Source organism: Eupeodes corollae, chromosome 2 (assembly GCF_945859685.1).
Source record: "Eupeodes corollae chromosome 2, idEupCoro1.1, whole genome shotgun sequence".
Lineage (NCBI taxonomy): Eukaryota > Metazoa > Arthropoda > Insecta > Diptera > Syrphidae > Eupeodes > Eupeodes corollae.
This window is the reverse complement of record NC_079148.1, coordinates 7,413,491-7,427,865: the sequence shown is the minus strand read 5'-3', so window position 1 is coordinate 7,427,865 and position 14,375 is coordinate 7,413,491. Positions and strand designations below refer to the sequence as shown.

General features: G+C 36.9%; 1 protein-coding gene across 8 annotated transcripts in view; it reads left to right on the top strand.

Moving 5' to 3' along the window:
• The window catches only part of LOC129948111 (kinesin-like protein Klp10A), a 103,111-nt gene extending 90,062 nt beyond the window's left edge, over positions 1-13,049 (top strand). For all 8 annotated transcript variants that reach the window (XM_056058952.1, XM_056058954.1, XM_056058951.1 and 5 more), the window contains 6 exons: positions 1,092-1,419; positions 1,483-1,749; positions 1,822-2,068; positions 10,446-11,108; positions 11,176-11,350; positions 11,416-13,049. In XM_056058952.1, the coding sequence (XP_055914927.1) occupies positions 1,092-1,419; positions 1,483-1,749; positions 1,822-2,068; positions 10,446-11,108; positions 11,176-11,350; positions 11,416-11,558 (1,823 nt within the window). In that variant the 3' untranslated portion in view covers positions 11,559-13,049. The remainder of the gene's footprint in view (positions 1-1,091; positions 1,420-1,482; positions 1,750-1,821; positions 2,069-10,445; positions 11,109-11,175; positions 11,351-11,415) is intronic.
• Positions 13,050-14,375: the final 1,326 nt, after the last annotated feature.

Genomic DNA, 14,375 nt, shown 5'->3' with positions numbered 1-14,375 from the left:
TCGCTAAGAAATATTCTCTACAACCTGAGACTTTTCAACTGCCCCAATAATTGATTTAATATTTTTGTTTTTCATCATATAAAAAATATAGACTTGAGTTTCTTGACACAGCTTGAGTAGATTTTGTCCAGATTTCTTTAACGATCTCGACCTCAACCTCCTTCTATTAATCTATGTTTTAACTTTCAATAAAACTTTTCAATTCACTATTCAAAAACTTTTCTTTAATTTTGCACTGTTGTATTTATTCTTCGTCTTCTACTTGAATCGGTCAAGGGTGACAAAACACATCGTCCTCTTACCACAAGATATTTCTATGAAAGTCTAGACATGACTGAACTTTTTACCCCCTTCACTAAAAAAATCGATTCTAATTCAAAAATTTCGCCAATGTTGGGGACATTAAGTTACCAAGGTCACACGTGGTGTATCTATAAATCATTTTTGTGTTTAACTATAAAGAGAGTTCTTAAGTGTAGTGCACTTTAACAATTTGAAAAGTATTTTGTTTTTTTATTTTAAAGGACACACAAGAATTAAAATAATAAAATAAAAACACCGATTTGTGAAAGCAAAAAAAAATATTATTTACATAAATTGGTTGGGGTTTTGTGTTTTGGTCTTGTGGAGCTGCATGTTTCTAAAACCCATCATTAACGTCATTCTTTGGAAAATGATACTTAAAATAATTGCCTCCCAACAAAACAGAAGCGATGTGTTGCAAGTAGTTAGTCTAAAGTGAATTTTATTGAGCATTTTAGTCCTTCCTCAACTGAATGAGTGAGTGTTGAATACAATACAATTTGTTATAATTACAAAACTGAGTTGGTGGTTTCTTTGTTTTTTGTATTTTTGTTCTTCCTCATTCAAAGAGGCAATCAGGAGGTGTGGTGGAGAAGCAGACTCATGCATAAATAAATGAGTGTGCATTTCCATATCAATCAAACACGTAAGAATCCAGCCATTAAATCAAAAATTCTTGGTTTTGATGTTCTGCCATTCTTGTTTGAGGCTTTGTTGAAAGCGAACGCTTGTTCTATTGGGTCTTGTAAAAATCAATAACCGAGTTAATTTTCTTTTTTACTTGCCAGGACATCGCACAAATCGGACAACACTATCTCAGAGTGCTCTTAACACCAACGGCCAGAGTGAGCACGCTGAGAATATCCCTCCACCTTCAGGTATCGCAAGGTCACGGACAACCAACAATACAAGAAACATGACGACAACGACTGCCAGTTCCTCTGTGACGAATAATAACGCCGGTCCACGGCGTTCGTATGTTGTCAAGGAAGTTGAACGTTTAAAAGAGAACCGTGAGAAACGTCGAGCTCGTCAAGCTGAACTCAAGGAGGAAAAAACTGCTTTGATGAACTTGGATCCTGGAAATCCGAATTGGGAAACTGCTGCAATGATTCGGTAAAATACAAAAAAAAAATGAGAACTAAAGAGAAAAACTGACTTTATTTTGCTTCATTTTAGGGAATATCAAAATAATTTGGATTTCCGACCATTGACTGATGGTCAAATGATTGAAGATCATCAAATTACGGTTTGTGTCCGAAAGCGTCCACTAAGTCGAAAGGAGAATATGCGGAAAGAAATCGATGTGATATCAGTGCCTTGCAAGGACACGCTTATTGTACACGAGCCTAAAAACAAGGTCGACTTGACCAAGTTCCTTGAGAATCATAAATTCCGTTTTGATTTTGCCTTCGATGAACAATGTAATAATGAAATGGTCTATAAGTAAGTTATATTAAAATTTAATACACACAATCTCTGGATGATGACAAATTATTTAATTTTTATTTTTTAAAGATATACAGCAAAACCATTGGTTAAGACGATTTTCGATGGAGGAATGGCAACATGTTTTGCTTATGGCCAGACAGGTTCTGGTAAAACTCATACTATGGGTGGTGAATTTAATGGAAAAATACAAGACTGTAAAAATGGTATTTATGCAATGGCTGCAAAGGATGTATTCGCCTATTTGAATGGGACACGCTATCGTAATTTGAATTTAGTGGTGTCGGCGAGCTTCTTTGAAATCTACAGTGGAAAGGTAGGTCAATTAAATTACTAATATACAATTTTTAATTATTCTGCATATACAAAATGAAAACTATGAAAGCGGAAAAATTACGTTATCTTAAATTACGTCATTTAAATGATAAGCTTATCAAAGAACAAGTTATAAAAATTAGTCAAGGTTTAAATATTCACAGATATTTATTTTTCAAACAGGGAGACAGAACTGAAAGGTTGCAACAATGTTTCCTCCTCAAAAACGAACAAAATCGAATAAAAGTGATAATGGATGGTTATCGCCCAATTTCACTTGTTCCGTGTTTTTTTAAAAAAAAAGGTGTTGCCAAAAGACTGATGTGGTTTATACAACCAAAAAAATTGGTTAGTCCGAATCAAGTCGCCTTCAAACAAACAATGAAGCCATATTTAACATTAACCATTTTATGACAAGAGCTTTATCGGCTCTTAATCATATTGGGCCATATCCAAGTTCTTTGATACGTTCTGATTTTGTCTTTGCTAAACTAAACTCCAGTTTATGTTTATAGTCTAAAAATAAACAAGACAGAATATATCGAGCTCTTCCCGCCATTTTATCGTAAGCGACATTTCAAATAAAAAGGGCAACTTAATTATTAAAACTAACTAGTAACACATGGAAGCTTGAAGGCTATTGTCATGTCTTAAGCATAATTCATTATTTACAATTCTGACTATAAGTATAAGTTGTTTGCGAAGACCAGCAGTAAGCTTTTGATTTGTCTTTACGATAAAATTTATTTTGGCGCTTACAATAAATTGGCGGGAAGGGCTCGATATGTTTAAGCTGTTTTTAAATCAAACAAATTGATAAAATTACGTTGACAGCCATTTTATTTCAAAATAAAAAAACAAAAATTAAAATGTCAATAAACTTGAGCATCGATTAAGATTTTGATATTTAGCTGGATGTAGTAATGCTAGCACCCAACAGAAAACGGAAGCTCGACCTATCCCGAATTGTCCTTTTTGAAATAGATGACGATGTGAATGAAAGACATTGATTCGATACAAAAAACTGCCAAGTTTATGATTGATCTTCTAAATATTGAAGATCAAAATTCAATGCAAGGTTTACCAATCTATGCGTGCTTTTTTTTTATCAAGTATTAACAGCGCCAGTGCTAATATTTGTCGCTCGGTATATTCACCGTAGTGGCATAGGCAATGTGATGTTTGCTACAGTGCGTATCTTTACCACAATAAGTAAATATTTTTGTACAATAGGCGATTTACATGAAATTTCTAGCTAACAGTAAGCTGAATAATTTCAGGGATTTCGTTGATTTTGTCTCTCCAGCTAACTATTTTTTTGTTTCCCCTTTTCAAATTATTTTTTAATGGGTGAAATTGTACTAGAACTGTAATAGAATATATCTTAAACCTGTTTCCAACTAAACAGAGCTGTTAAATTTAGACTCCTGTTTAAATGAACTCGGGTTTAAAATATGACTGAATATGCCACTTTAATCTTTAAATATGGAAAGTAGTTTTTTGTTTTTAATTTATTAACTATAAATTAAAATTTACAAGTTAATACATAATGTTAAGAGACTTAGCTGTTGAGGCCTCTGACTCTTTATAAAAACTAAGCTTGTGTATTTTTTGTTTAAACTAAAGATTGTAAAAAGTAAATAGTATAAATAGTGAGAATTATATATTTATGTTTTAAAGTTATTTGGGTTTATAAAGTTTTAAGGATTATATAATTAGATTTTAAAGTTATGTAGGTTTATAAAGTTGTATATTTTTCTGATGTTGTTTGGACCGAAGTTTTCTAGGATCTCGGTGGTTGTTAGATGTGTATTGTATAAGCTGGTATTAGAAGTTAAGTATTTGCATGCACCCATTTCTAGAATGTGATTAACGTCTAAGATTGCTTGGCAGCCTGTACAAGTTGGGGGGGCGTTCTGTTTTTAGAAGGTGTTGATGTGTAAGAGCAGTGTGCCCTAGTCGTAGTCTTCCCAAAGTATTGTTCATCTGTCTTGAAGTTGAGGTTGGGTAGCTTGGTTTAGATTTATCAATGTTGATGGAACTGTAGAAATGCTGTTAATTCTGATAGTCATTTAGTCTATGTGCTTTGATTTTACGATTGACTTCACGTAATAAGTCACGTTTTGTCAGTGTTCTTGTTCGTTACCAAAAATCCCAGCGTGACCGGGAACCCACATTAGTTTTATTTTGTTGGCAGACTTAATGAGATGGTCTCTTATTTTGCTAATTATGACGGTGCTGTTGTTACTTAACTGTCCTAACAAATCACAAAGTGGCCTTGTAGTTATGATATTATCTCTGCAGCTTTTAAGATTGCAGTAGCTTCACCGTTTAATACAGCAGTATTGTCCAGAATTCCAAACGACAGAAGGGAACCATCTCCGTAGGTTGAAGCAAACGATGTGAAAATTATTTTCCAAGTTTTGGACCTTAAGGCATCAGTAGTGTCTTTGAATAAAGATCGGTAGATGTATGACGAAGTGTGATTTTTGTTGTGTTCAGTCATGTCCATGATAAAAGAGGAATCTTCGATTCACCATGGTGGGCATCCTGGATAGTATTTTTCGTGTTTAATAACAGGAAGTTCCATAGATTTGGCGATTGTTATAGCGGTAGAAATTGATGAAGGGATACGTTTAAGCGTTTTGACGTCTTCATCAATAATTGAGCCTCGGCTGAACGCAAATTTCACATGGAGTTTAGCTCTGGTTTCAAGAATACGCTCTTCTACTAGGGGATGTCCAGCTTCTGACATTATGTTACGTATTGCGGTGGTTGGGAAGTCATTTAACCTTCTGCTGTAGTTTTAGGAGAGTTTCCGTAGATTGATAAACCATAATCTATCTTTCTCAAGACTAAAGATCTTGTTACATTACATAAAGTATTTATATGTGCAAATGACAGTGGTTCTTAAAATTAAATTTATTATTGAAAATAATACCTAAAATAGTTAGGTTAGTTACATTTTCTATACTGATATTATTAAAGTTATATGCAAAGTTTTGCATTTATCTACTGATAATTTAGCATCCGAAGTAACAGACCATGTTGAAATATCTGCAAGAACATTTGAAAAGAGAGTTTGATGTTCTGCGAGGTTATTATGCTTACACATGATATATACGTCATCGGCGTATATACAATGGTCAAGTTGCGAATATTTAGCTATAATAGCACTGACGTCGTTGAAAGCAATGAGGAATAACACGACTGATAAAGGAGATCCTTGGAGGATAAAATCGAAAAAAAAACAACAATTCGATTATACGCAAATTTGACAAGAACGGTTTGACATAGTTGAAGAGTTTAGTTTCTATACCCCAAACTTTAAATTTATGTTATGTATTTTTAGTTGACTTTGCCGATATCGACGTTAGCTCTATAATGACTAAATCATTGCATCCATGCTGACGGAACATCAAGCTATCTCTTCAAATGTTTTAACAGATATTTAAAATTGCCCAGTCACTTCTCGTGTAAAGTTATCTAAATATAATTGCAAAACAATGCCAACTTAGTGGTGGAAGATGGCCTTCCTTTAATAGAAGAACGTATTCTTGACGTGACAGAAAGAAAAATGTGAAAACTCTCAAACAATCTACAAGTTACAAACCTATCCCTCTCGCAATTTCTACTTCTATAACAGTTCGCCAAATCGATGGATTTTCCTGTCTTCAAATACGGGAAGTATTAGCCAGTATACCCACCGTCATTTGCAAATGCCTATTTTTTAGTGGACATGTCAGAGTACTTAAAGGTCCCCACTAATCCCAACATCTATCGATCACTGTTCCTAAACAAATCTAAAATTCAGCACAGATAATCTTATGCATCGACTTATTAAGGTAACTACTTTCTGGCTATAGGTCTATAAGCATTCTGTACAATACAGCCTCCATATTCACCTCTGAAGCTACGACCTGATTGATGGTTTAACAATAGAGAAACTACGTGAACCGATTGCACTTACGCCCCTTGTTCCAAGATCATAAAAAAGTCATACATATGTATATCGAAGATCGAAAGCTTCTTAATGACCTGCAATCAGCTTTCGTAGCGAAAGGTCCACTGCTGAACTCTTGGTCTAACTCACCGAAGAGTGTAGCCAAACTTTAGATCATTTTTTTTAGAAATAAAGCATTTGATATGGTTTTGACATGAGGCCCTCTTATCGAAAATGCATGTCTTGGGTTTAAATGACTATAAATTACCTTCTGACCGTTCAATGCAAGTAGAATTTGATGGTTCTCGGTCTGAAGTCCATAAAATAAATGCTGGTGTGCCACAGGACTCTGTTTTGTCTCCATCACTGTTACTCATTTTTATTAATGATCTCCTGTCTACAATTTCTAATCAAATACATTGTTTCGCTGTCGATAGTCCTCTTAGCTTTTCATATTCGTTTACAGAATCACATCCCTCTTCTTCGGATGTGGAACTGCAACGACAGAATATGATAAGCTCATTAAGCTCAACAGCATTGTATAATTATAAAGGGGAATAAAAAACCACGTGGAATTTAATGCTTTCAAAACCCATTTCATGTGTGTGTCAATAACCACATCGTGTGGATCGCCTGCTAGCTTAAACGCATCTTAGCAATTACTTACTTACTTAAGGTGGCGCTACAGTCCGGGGCGGACCTGGGCCTCAACCAACAAGCGTCTCCAGCCAGCTCGGTCCCTAGCTAGCTGTCTCCAGTTTCGCACGCCAAGTTGGTTGAGGTCCTCTCCCACCTGGGTGCGCCACCTGAGTCGCGGTCTTCCTCTACTGCGCCGTCCCTCGGGATTGGATTCGAAGACCTTCCGGGCTGGAGCGTTGATGTCCATCCGCTCTACATGACCTAGCCATCTAAGCCGTTGGACTTTGATTCTGCTAACTAGGTCAGTGTCGCTGTACAGCCCGTACAGCTCGTCGTTATATCTTCTCCTCCATTCTCCAACTATGCGTACGGGACCAAAAATCGCCCGAAGAATTTTTCTCTCGAAGCATCCTAAGACGCTCTCATCTTTCTTTGACAGGGTCCAGGCCTCAGCGCCATAAATGAGAACCGGGATGATGAGTGTCTTATAGATGGTGATTTTACATGCTCGAGAGAGGACTTTACTTCTCAATTGCCTTCTAAGTCCAAAGAAGCAGCGATTTGCAAGAGTTATTCTTCGTTTGATTTCAGCGTTGGTGTCGTTGTCTGCATTAATAGCGGTGCCTAGGTAGACAAAGTCCTTAACTACCTCAAAGTTATAGCTGTCCATGGTGACGTTTTGTCCAAGACGTCGTCGTTCAGTGTCCTTTTTTGATGACAGCATATACTTGGTCTTGCCCTCATTGACCACTAAACCCATCTTCTTCGCTTCCTTCGCAATGCTCAAAAACGCTCCACTGACATCACGCTTTGATCTTCCAATTATGTCAATATCATCTGCGTATCCGAGTAATTGGATGGATCTTTGGAAGATTGTGCCTCTAGTGTTTACGGTTGAGTTTTGCACAATTCTTTCCAGAACGATGTTGAAGAAGTCGCATGACAGTGCATCGCCTTGTCTAAAACCTTTTTTGACATCAAATGCATCGGTAAGATCTTTTCCGACCTTGATAGAGCAGCGTGCATTCTCCATCGTCATTCTGCACAAACGGATAAGTTTGACAGGGATGCCAAAACTAGACATTGCTCGGTAGAGCTCTTCCCTATAGATGCTGTCATACGCGGCTTTAAAATCGATAAAGAGATGGTGGGTATCGATTTGAAGCTCCTGGGTTTTTTCCAAGATCTGCCGTAGTGTGAATATTTGGTCGATAGTGGACTTTCCTGGTCTGAAGCCACACTGATAAGGACCAATCAGGTTGTTGACGAATGGCTTCAGACGTTCACATAATACGGCAGAGAGGATCTTATACGCAATGTTAAGGAGACTGATGCCTCTGTAGTTGGCGCAGTTTAGAGGGTCTCCTTTCTTATGTATCGGGCACACTATGCTGAGATTCCACTCATCGGGCATGCTTTCTTCCGACCAAATTTTGCAGATGAGTTGGTGCATGCTCCGTACCAAGTCATCGCCTGCTGCTTTGAATAGTTCGGCGGTGATGCCGTCAGCTCCAGCAGCTTTGTTTGACTTAAGTTTAGATATAGCTATCTTCACTTCGTCAAGGTCGGGTAGGCGGAATTGTTGATCTGCGTCGCCGAGGTTGAGTGGTTCTATCTCCCTTACAGCGGAGTTCGGTTCGTCATCGCCGTTATATAATTTGGAGAAGTGATCTTTCCATATTCTCAGCATCGACTGTGGTTCTACTACGATGTTCCCTTGATCGTCTTTACAGGCTTCGGTTCGTGGCTGGTACCCTTGGGAGGTTTTTTTTACCTTTTGGTAAAACTTACGAACCTCATTCCTGTTGTGACATCCCTCTATCTCCTCGATCGCGCGCTTCTCATGCTCTCTTTTTTTCCGTCTAAGAAGCCGGTGTTCCTCTCTCCTCTTCTGCTCGTAGAGCTCGCGAGCAGCTCTAGTCCTTTTGTGCAGCGCCGTTTTGTATGCCTCTTGTTTCGCTGCGTGCGCTTGCCGGCATTCGTCGTCAAACCAGGGGTTTCGCTGTGGTGGCCGTGTGAAACCTAGCACTTCAGAGGCGGCATCTCTGATGGCTGCAAGGCAATGTTGCCACTGGTTTTCAATGCTTAATGCAGGAAGCATAGGACTCCTTAGGAGGTTACTAGAGACTCGATCGGAAAAGGACATGGCAGTCTCTTGCGATTGTAGCCGTCTAACGTCGAATCTTCTCACAGTACCTCCTTGTTTTGGCTTGGATCGGGATATCCGTAGCCGTACCTTGGCTACAACGAGGTAGTGGTCCGAGTCAATGTTGGCCTCTCGGAATGTTCGGATATCCTGGATACTGGAGAAGTGTCGTGCGTCGATCGCAATGTGGTCAATCTGGTTGACGGTTGATTGATCAGTAGATTTCCATGTCCCCTTGTGGATATTAAGATGCGTGAACTGCGTACTAGCTACCAGAACGTCTCGCCCCGCAGCGAAATCGACCAGCCTGAATCCGTTGTCGGAGGTGGTGTCGTGCAGGCTGTATCTCCCGATTATGCCACCAAAGATGTCTTCTCTTCCTAGCTTGGCATTAAAATCTCCTAAGACAATTTTAATGTCATAGCCAGGGCACTGCTCATATGTCTTGTCCAAGAGCTCGAAGAACATATCTTTGGTGTCTTCATCTTTCTCCTCTGTTGGGGCATGCACGCATATTAGGCTTATGTTGGCGAATTTAGCCTTGATGCGGATTGTCGTGATGCGCTCGCTCACACTGTTGAAACTCAAGACTTTTTGCCTGAGCCTAGTTCCAACAACAAATCCACACCCAAATAGACGCTGTCTTTGTTCTCGGTAGCAGTCGCCGTAGTAGATATCGCAGTCTTTTAGTTTGCGTTTACCCGGTCCATCCCATCGCACTTCTTGGATGGCTGTAATATCTGCCTTGCAGCAGTTTAGGGCTTCCGCTAATTGTTCGGCTGCACGTGGTCTGTTAAGGGACCTAACATTCCACGTACATATCCGAAGTTCGTTGTCCTTATTTCGTTTGCGTGGGTTGTCAACAGTGAATCCGTCCGTATCCGAGGCTTGTTGTTGCTTCGAAACTATGATGTTTTTACGTGGCCAGGAAGTCACCCCGACGGCACAACCCCCAACCTGGAGGGCCAGATCCTTAGTATAACTCCAAGGAAGGGGAGCCGGATGAACCGCTCCTTATAGGCCTGGGCTCCGAATATGTCGAAGAAGCCCTATAAGGTGTTCACTAAGTAGTTCGACCTTACTGGAACTGTAGACGCCACCGTTGATTCTATCTCGAGAATTCGTCCGCTGCCGCCTGGATAAGGAGAGGTGCCTTAGTTTGCTGCCCCCAACAACTTTCCACTGGGGTTGGAACCCAATCTCCAGTTGAGGTACTAGGCACCCGATGTTCACCGCGGGGAGGTGAGAGTAGGAGTTGATAGACAGAGGTGGGTTTTGAGAAAAACCTGTGGACGCTTGTGTCCTCTTGAATGCACATGTCTACCATTTGAACATCCCTCTTAGCAATTGGTGCATACAAATAATTAACATCAAACACCGCTTATCCGACAGAAACTAGTCAGCCACAGATACGATTCGAAACATCCTCAAAATACACAATTTTACTAACATAAACAATTTTAAAATTTAAATGTACAGTATTGTTATCTAACATTCGTAGGTTAAGTTAAAACAATACATCACCTATTATCCTATCCCTGAAAATCAGAAAAATATTCTTATCATATACGTTACAACTTATAGTTAATAAAGTTAAAAATAATAAAAATATAATATTATAATGGTTTGAATTTAATTGATTTTTTGCAGGTCTTTGATTTGCTCTCCGATAAGCAAAAGCTTCGAGTACTCGAAGATGGCAAGCAACAAGTCCAAGTAGTCGGCCTTACTGAAAAAGTCGTCGACAGTGTTGAGGAGGTCCTTCGATTAATTCAACATGGCAACAACGCACGAACATCCGGCCAAACTTCGGCCAATTCAAATTCCTCCCGATCGCATGCCGTATTTCAAATTGTACTCCGGCCGCCAGGCTCAACAAAAATCCATGGTAAATTCTCGTTCATCGATTTGGCTGGTAATGAACGAGGTGCAGACACTTCATCGGCAAACCGACAAACCCGTATGGAAGGTGCTGAAATCAATAAATCACTGCTGGCACTCAAAGAATGTATTCGAGCATTGGGCAAGCAGAGTGCCCATTTGCCATTCCGCGTATCGAAATTAACACAAGTATTGCGAGACTCATTTATTGGTGAGAAGAGCAAGACCTGCATGATTGCCATGATTTCGCCAGGTTTAAGTTCATGTGAGCATACACTAAATACGCTGCGATATGCAGATCGTGTCAAGGAATTAGTCGTGAAGGATCCAGAGTTGCGGAACGATGATGATGTTGAAGAGATGATGGAGGACGATGATCATAAAAATGGAGAGATAAACGAGAATGAATATGCTCATTTACGCTCCTTGAATGTAAATTACTTCTAAACATATCTTTTTTTAAGTGTTGTTAATAAATGTGTTTGATTTTTTTTTTTAGGAACATGATATGTCTGAAGAACTACTAGATCAACATGCCGCTATATCAGACCTTCAACAAGCTGAAGAGATTGTCGTAGATCAACACAAAGCAATCAATGAGTTTTTAACACAATTTTTACCAGAAAGTCATAAGCTCTATAATCTAACTAACTACGTTGACTACGATCAAGATAGTAAGTTTAAAAAATCCCTGAACATAAGGAACTTCAACTAATAATATTGTTCGTTCATTTTATAGCCTATTGTAAACAGGGTGAGGAACTCTTTACACAGCTAGCTGAAATTGCAACAAATTGTCGAGCCTCAATGGCCGATTTCAGACGAAAATTGGCAAAGGAAGAAATGCTTTCGTGTACCATGAAGCCAGGAGGAAAACGTTAAGAATTAACAACAGAAATAAATAACTAACAACTTTCTGCAAATTATTTTGGTAACACTCAAATAAACTCTTGAATAAAAACTAACGCCGCATTGCTCCACACAACCCCCCGTCTCCATGTAACTACCAGTTCCAAAAAGAGATTGTTTGAACATCATTAATCATTTGCTACTGACCAAGTCGCTGGCCGCCTATCCAAGATAACACACACCATACAAAAGTAAAGAAAAGCAACAAAAAGAAGAAGGACAGCATGCTGAACATCCTCCAACACGGGAACCGATTTTGTTTTCTGTTTTTGAGCTATCATTTTATTTCATCCCTCATTTATAATTAATTATAATTAAATTCATATTTTTTTTTTAAATATAAATTTTTTCGTTTCTTTAATTAATTTCTTTTGTATCTCTTTGCTTCTCACCTTACCTTCACCGAAATAATTTTTCATTTGAAATGGGATGTAAACAGTTTGATGTCCGCTTTTCTACCAACAAAACAAATAAGTTACAAGTTCTTGAACCACTCCACAATTCTCTACAAAAACATCGCATGATCTATCATATCGTTTAGTATTGTTTTTCTTTAATTTTTACTAAGTTAAGGGTCCTTTTTATTCTTAGTCTTAAGTTTGCTATCATTTTAGCCCAAAAATTAAATATTGATGTTGCTTTAATTCTGTTCTTTTCAAAAATTCAAACATTTCATTATAATTTCTGTCCAAAACAACTATCATTTGCTTTTGTAAGATAAATTATGAAAATATTCTTTTCGATTTCCCAACTTATATTCTGTTGAAAAGAATATAAAATAAATTTATTAAAATCATATTCAAAAAGCTAAAAATAAAAACATACATACATATTCGTGTAAAGTGCTTATAAAATATAATTAGAAAAATAAAATTTGTAAAAGCTGCTTGAAGAAAAAAAAGTAAAATAAAAATTAAAAATAAACAAACGTGTTAAAATTGAGTGAAATGAAAACCATAATAAATTTATTAAAAGTTATCTCCAATCGAAATACTCAGACTTTACTCGTATTTACTCGATTTTAGATGTTTCGTTTTCGTTTTGTTTCTTTTGTCTAAAATTTGTTAATAAGTAAATGAAATATTTTTGTAAAGAAAATTGAGAAAGTAAATTTTACTAAGAAGCTATAAAAAGTAAGGAATAAAACATGTTTAAATAATAATTATTATTATTACCTACATACAAATTATTATAGTACATAATATATTAAAAACTAATTCTTTTTCTTTCCAAATAATGAGCTAGGCTTTCCTTGTTTTGTTTTATTTTTTGTTTTTTCTTAAGTTCTTTAAAATATTCTATATTCTAAAGGTAAATTACCTAAAATTCTTTTTGTTTTGTTTTTGATTGAAATATAAGAAACAAATTAAGCAACAACAACTACACTGTTAATTTAATAATGTTTTTTTTATATATATTTATCATTTCGTCTTCAAATAAACTAATATTTAGTTCAGAACATTATGATTTGGTTTGTTTAAATGTTCGGGTTGATCAGAATGTTGTTTTTGTGTACAATAAGAAACAATCATTCATCGCTAATGGAGGACTATTAAAATAGTCAATTACAAATAGATAGATAAGGTAGTTTACAAATTGTCGAGCCTTTGTTACTCCAGTTAGCTCTAGGTGAGTTATTTTTGGCTTTAAGATGAGATGCGCATTGCGAACGTTACTTCAAAGAGAACCCCACACAAAATTCTATTAACAGAAAGGGTTTTCACAATTTTTTCTTCACACAATCAGAGTTGGTTCTAACACAGATCACAATTGTTGACATTATCACAGGCCCAATGGGAAAAGGCTACAAATGCAAAAAAGGAGTTATGGGTGATACTATAGCACGAATTTTCTCCTACAGGGCCATTAATCAAGATTTGAATGCTGTATTAATTTTAAGTTTGAGAAAATAATTTAAAGTAACTACATAAAGTTTTTAATCTAGACACTTGCAAATAATAAAGGTAAGCTATGTATAAGGCTAATTTTTTGAGTACATAAAAGCTTTGTTCAATTGCTTGAAAACACGGTTGACCATGAACAGTGGATTTGAATTTACTCCTAGGATACATTTTAAAGTAAGTATCACGAAATTAGCTTTTAAGCTATCAAGTAAGATTCGATTTTAAAATTATTGAATTGGAGAATTGCAATGATTCTTTTATAAACAAAAATAAAATATAATAAGATCTTTGGTGCGCGTGTTAATACAAATATTTAGCCTCATATGGAAGATGGGATTACCTACCAGCTTGAATTTTACTCGATGAAGAAATTGAAGAAGTATGTCAACTTAGCAGAAGAGTACTTGTGTTCTAATTGGACAAAAATTAAAAAGTCACCAAACGAAATTTCTTTGTTAAGATTGGGGAGTCATTCCGTAATTTTCAAACGATTATCATTAACGCTATCGTCAATAATTTGCTTCACGTAACTTTGTCCCAATCGTCTCGTCTATCGTTTTGAGTATAAGATAACTGAAATGTCAAAATGAAGTCACCTTATTTAAATTTAAATCTATCGATGAACAGTTTAAGTTATATAAAATGCTCATTCGACTTAAAGCTTCATTCTTGCCATAGTTAGTTCTATGGAAGTCAATATGTATAAAATCAAACGTGCGCAGGTGATGAGTTCCGCCCCGGTAATTCAAATGTACACAAGAAAGCAAATAAGGTGCATCAATTTCACCATTAATGAGTTGATGAAAAAATACTAAGTCATTATTAACACGCCTTTGATGGAGAGATTGCATTTGAAGAAGTAGAATACGATGTTCATAGGGAGGCA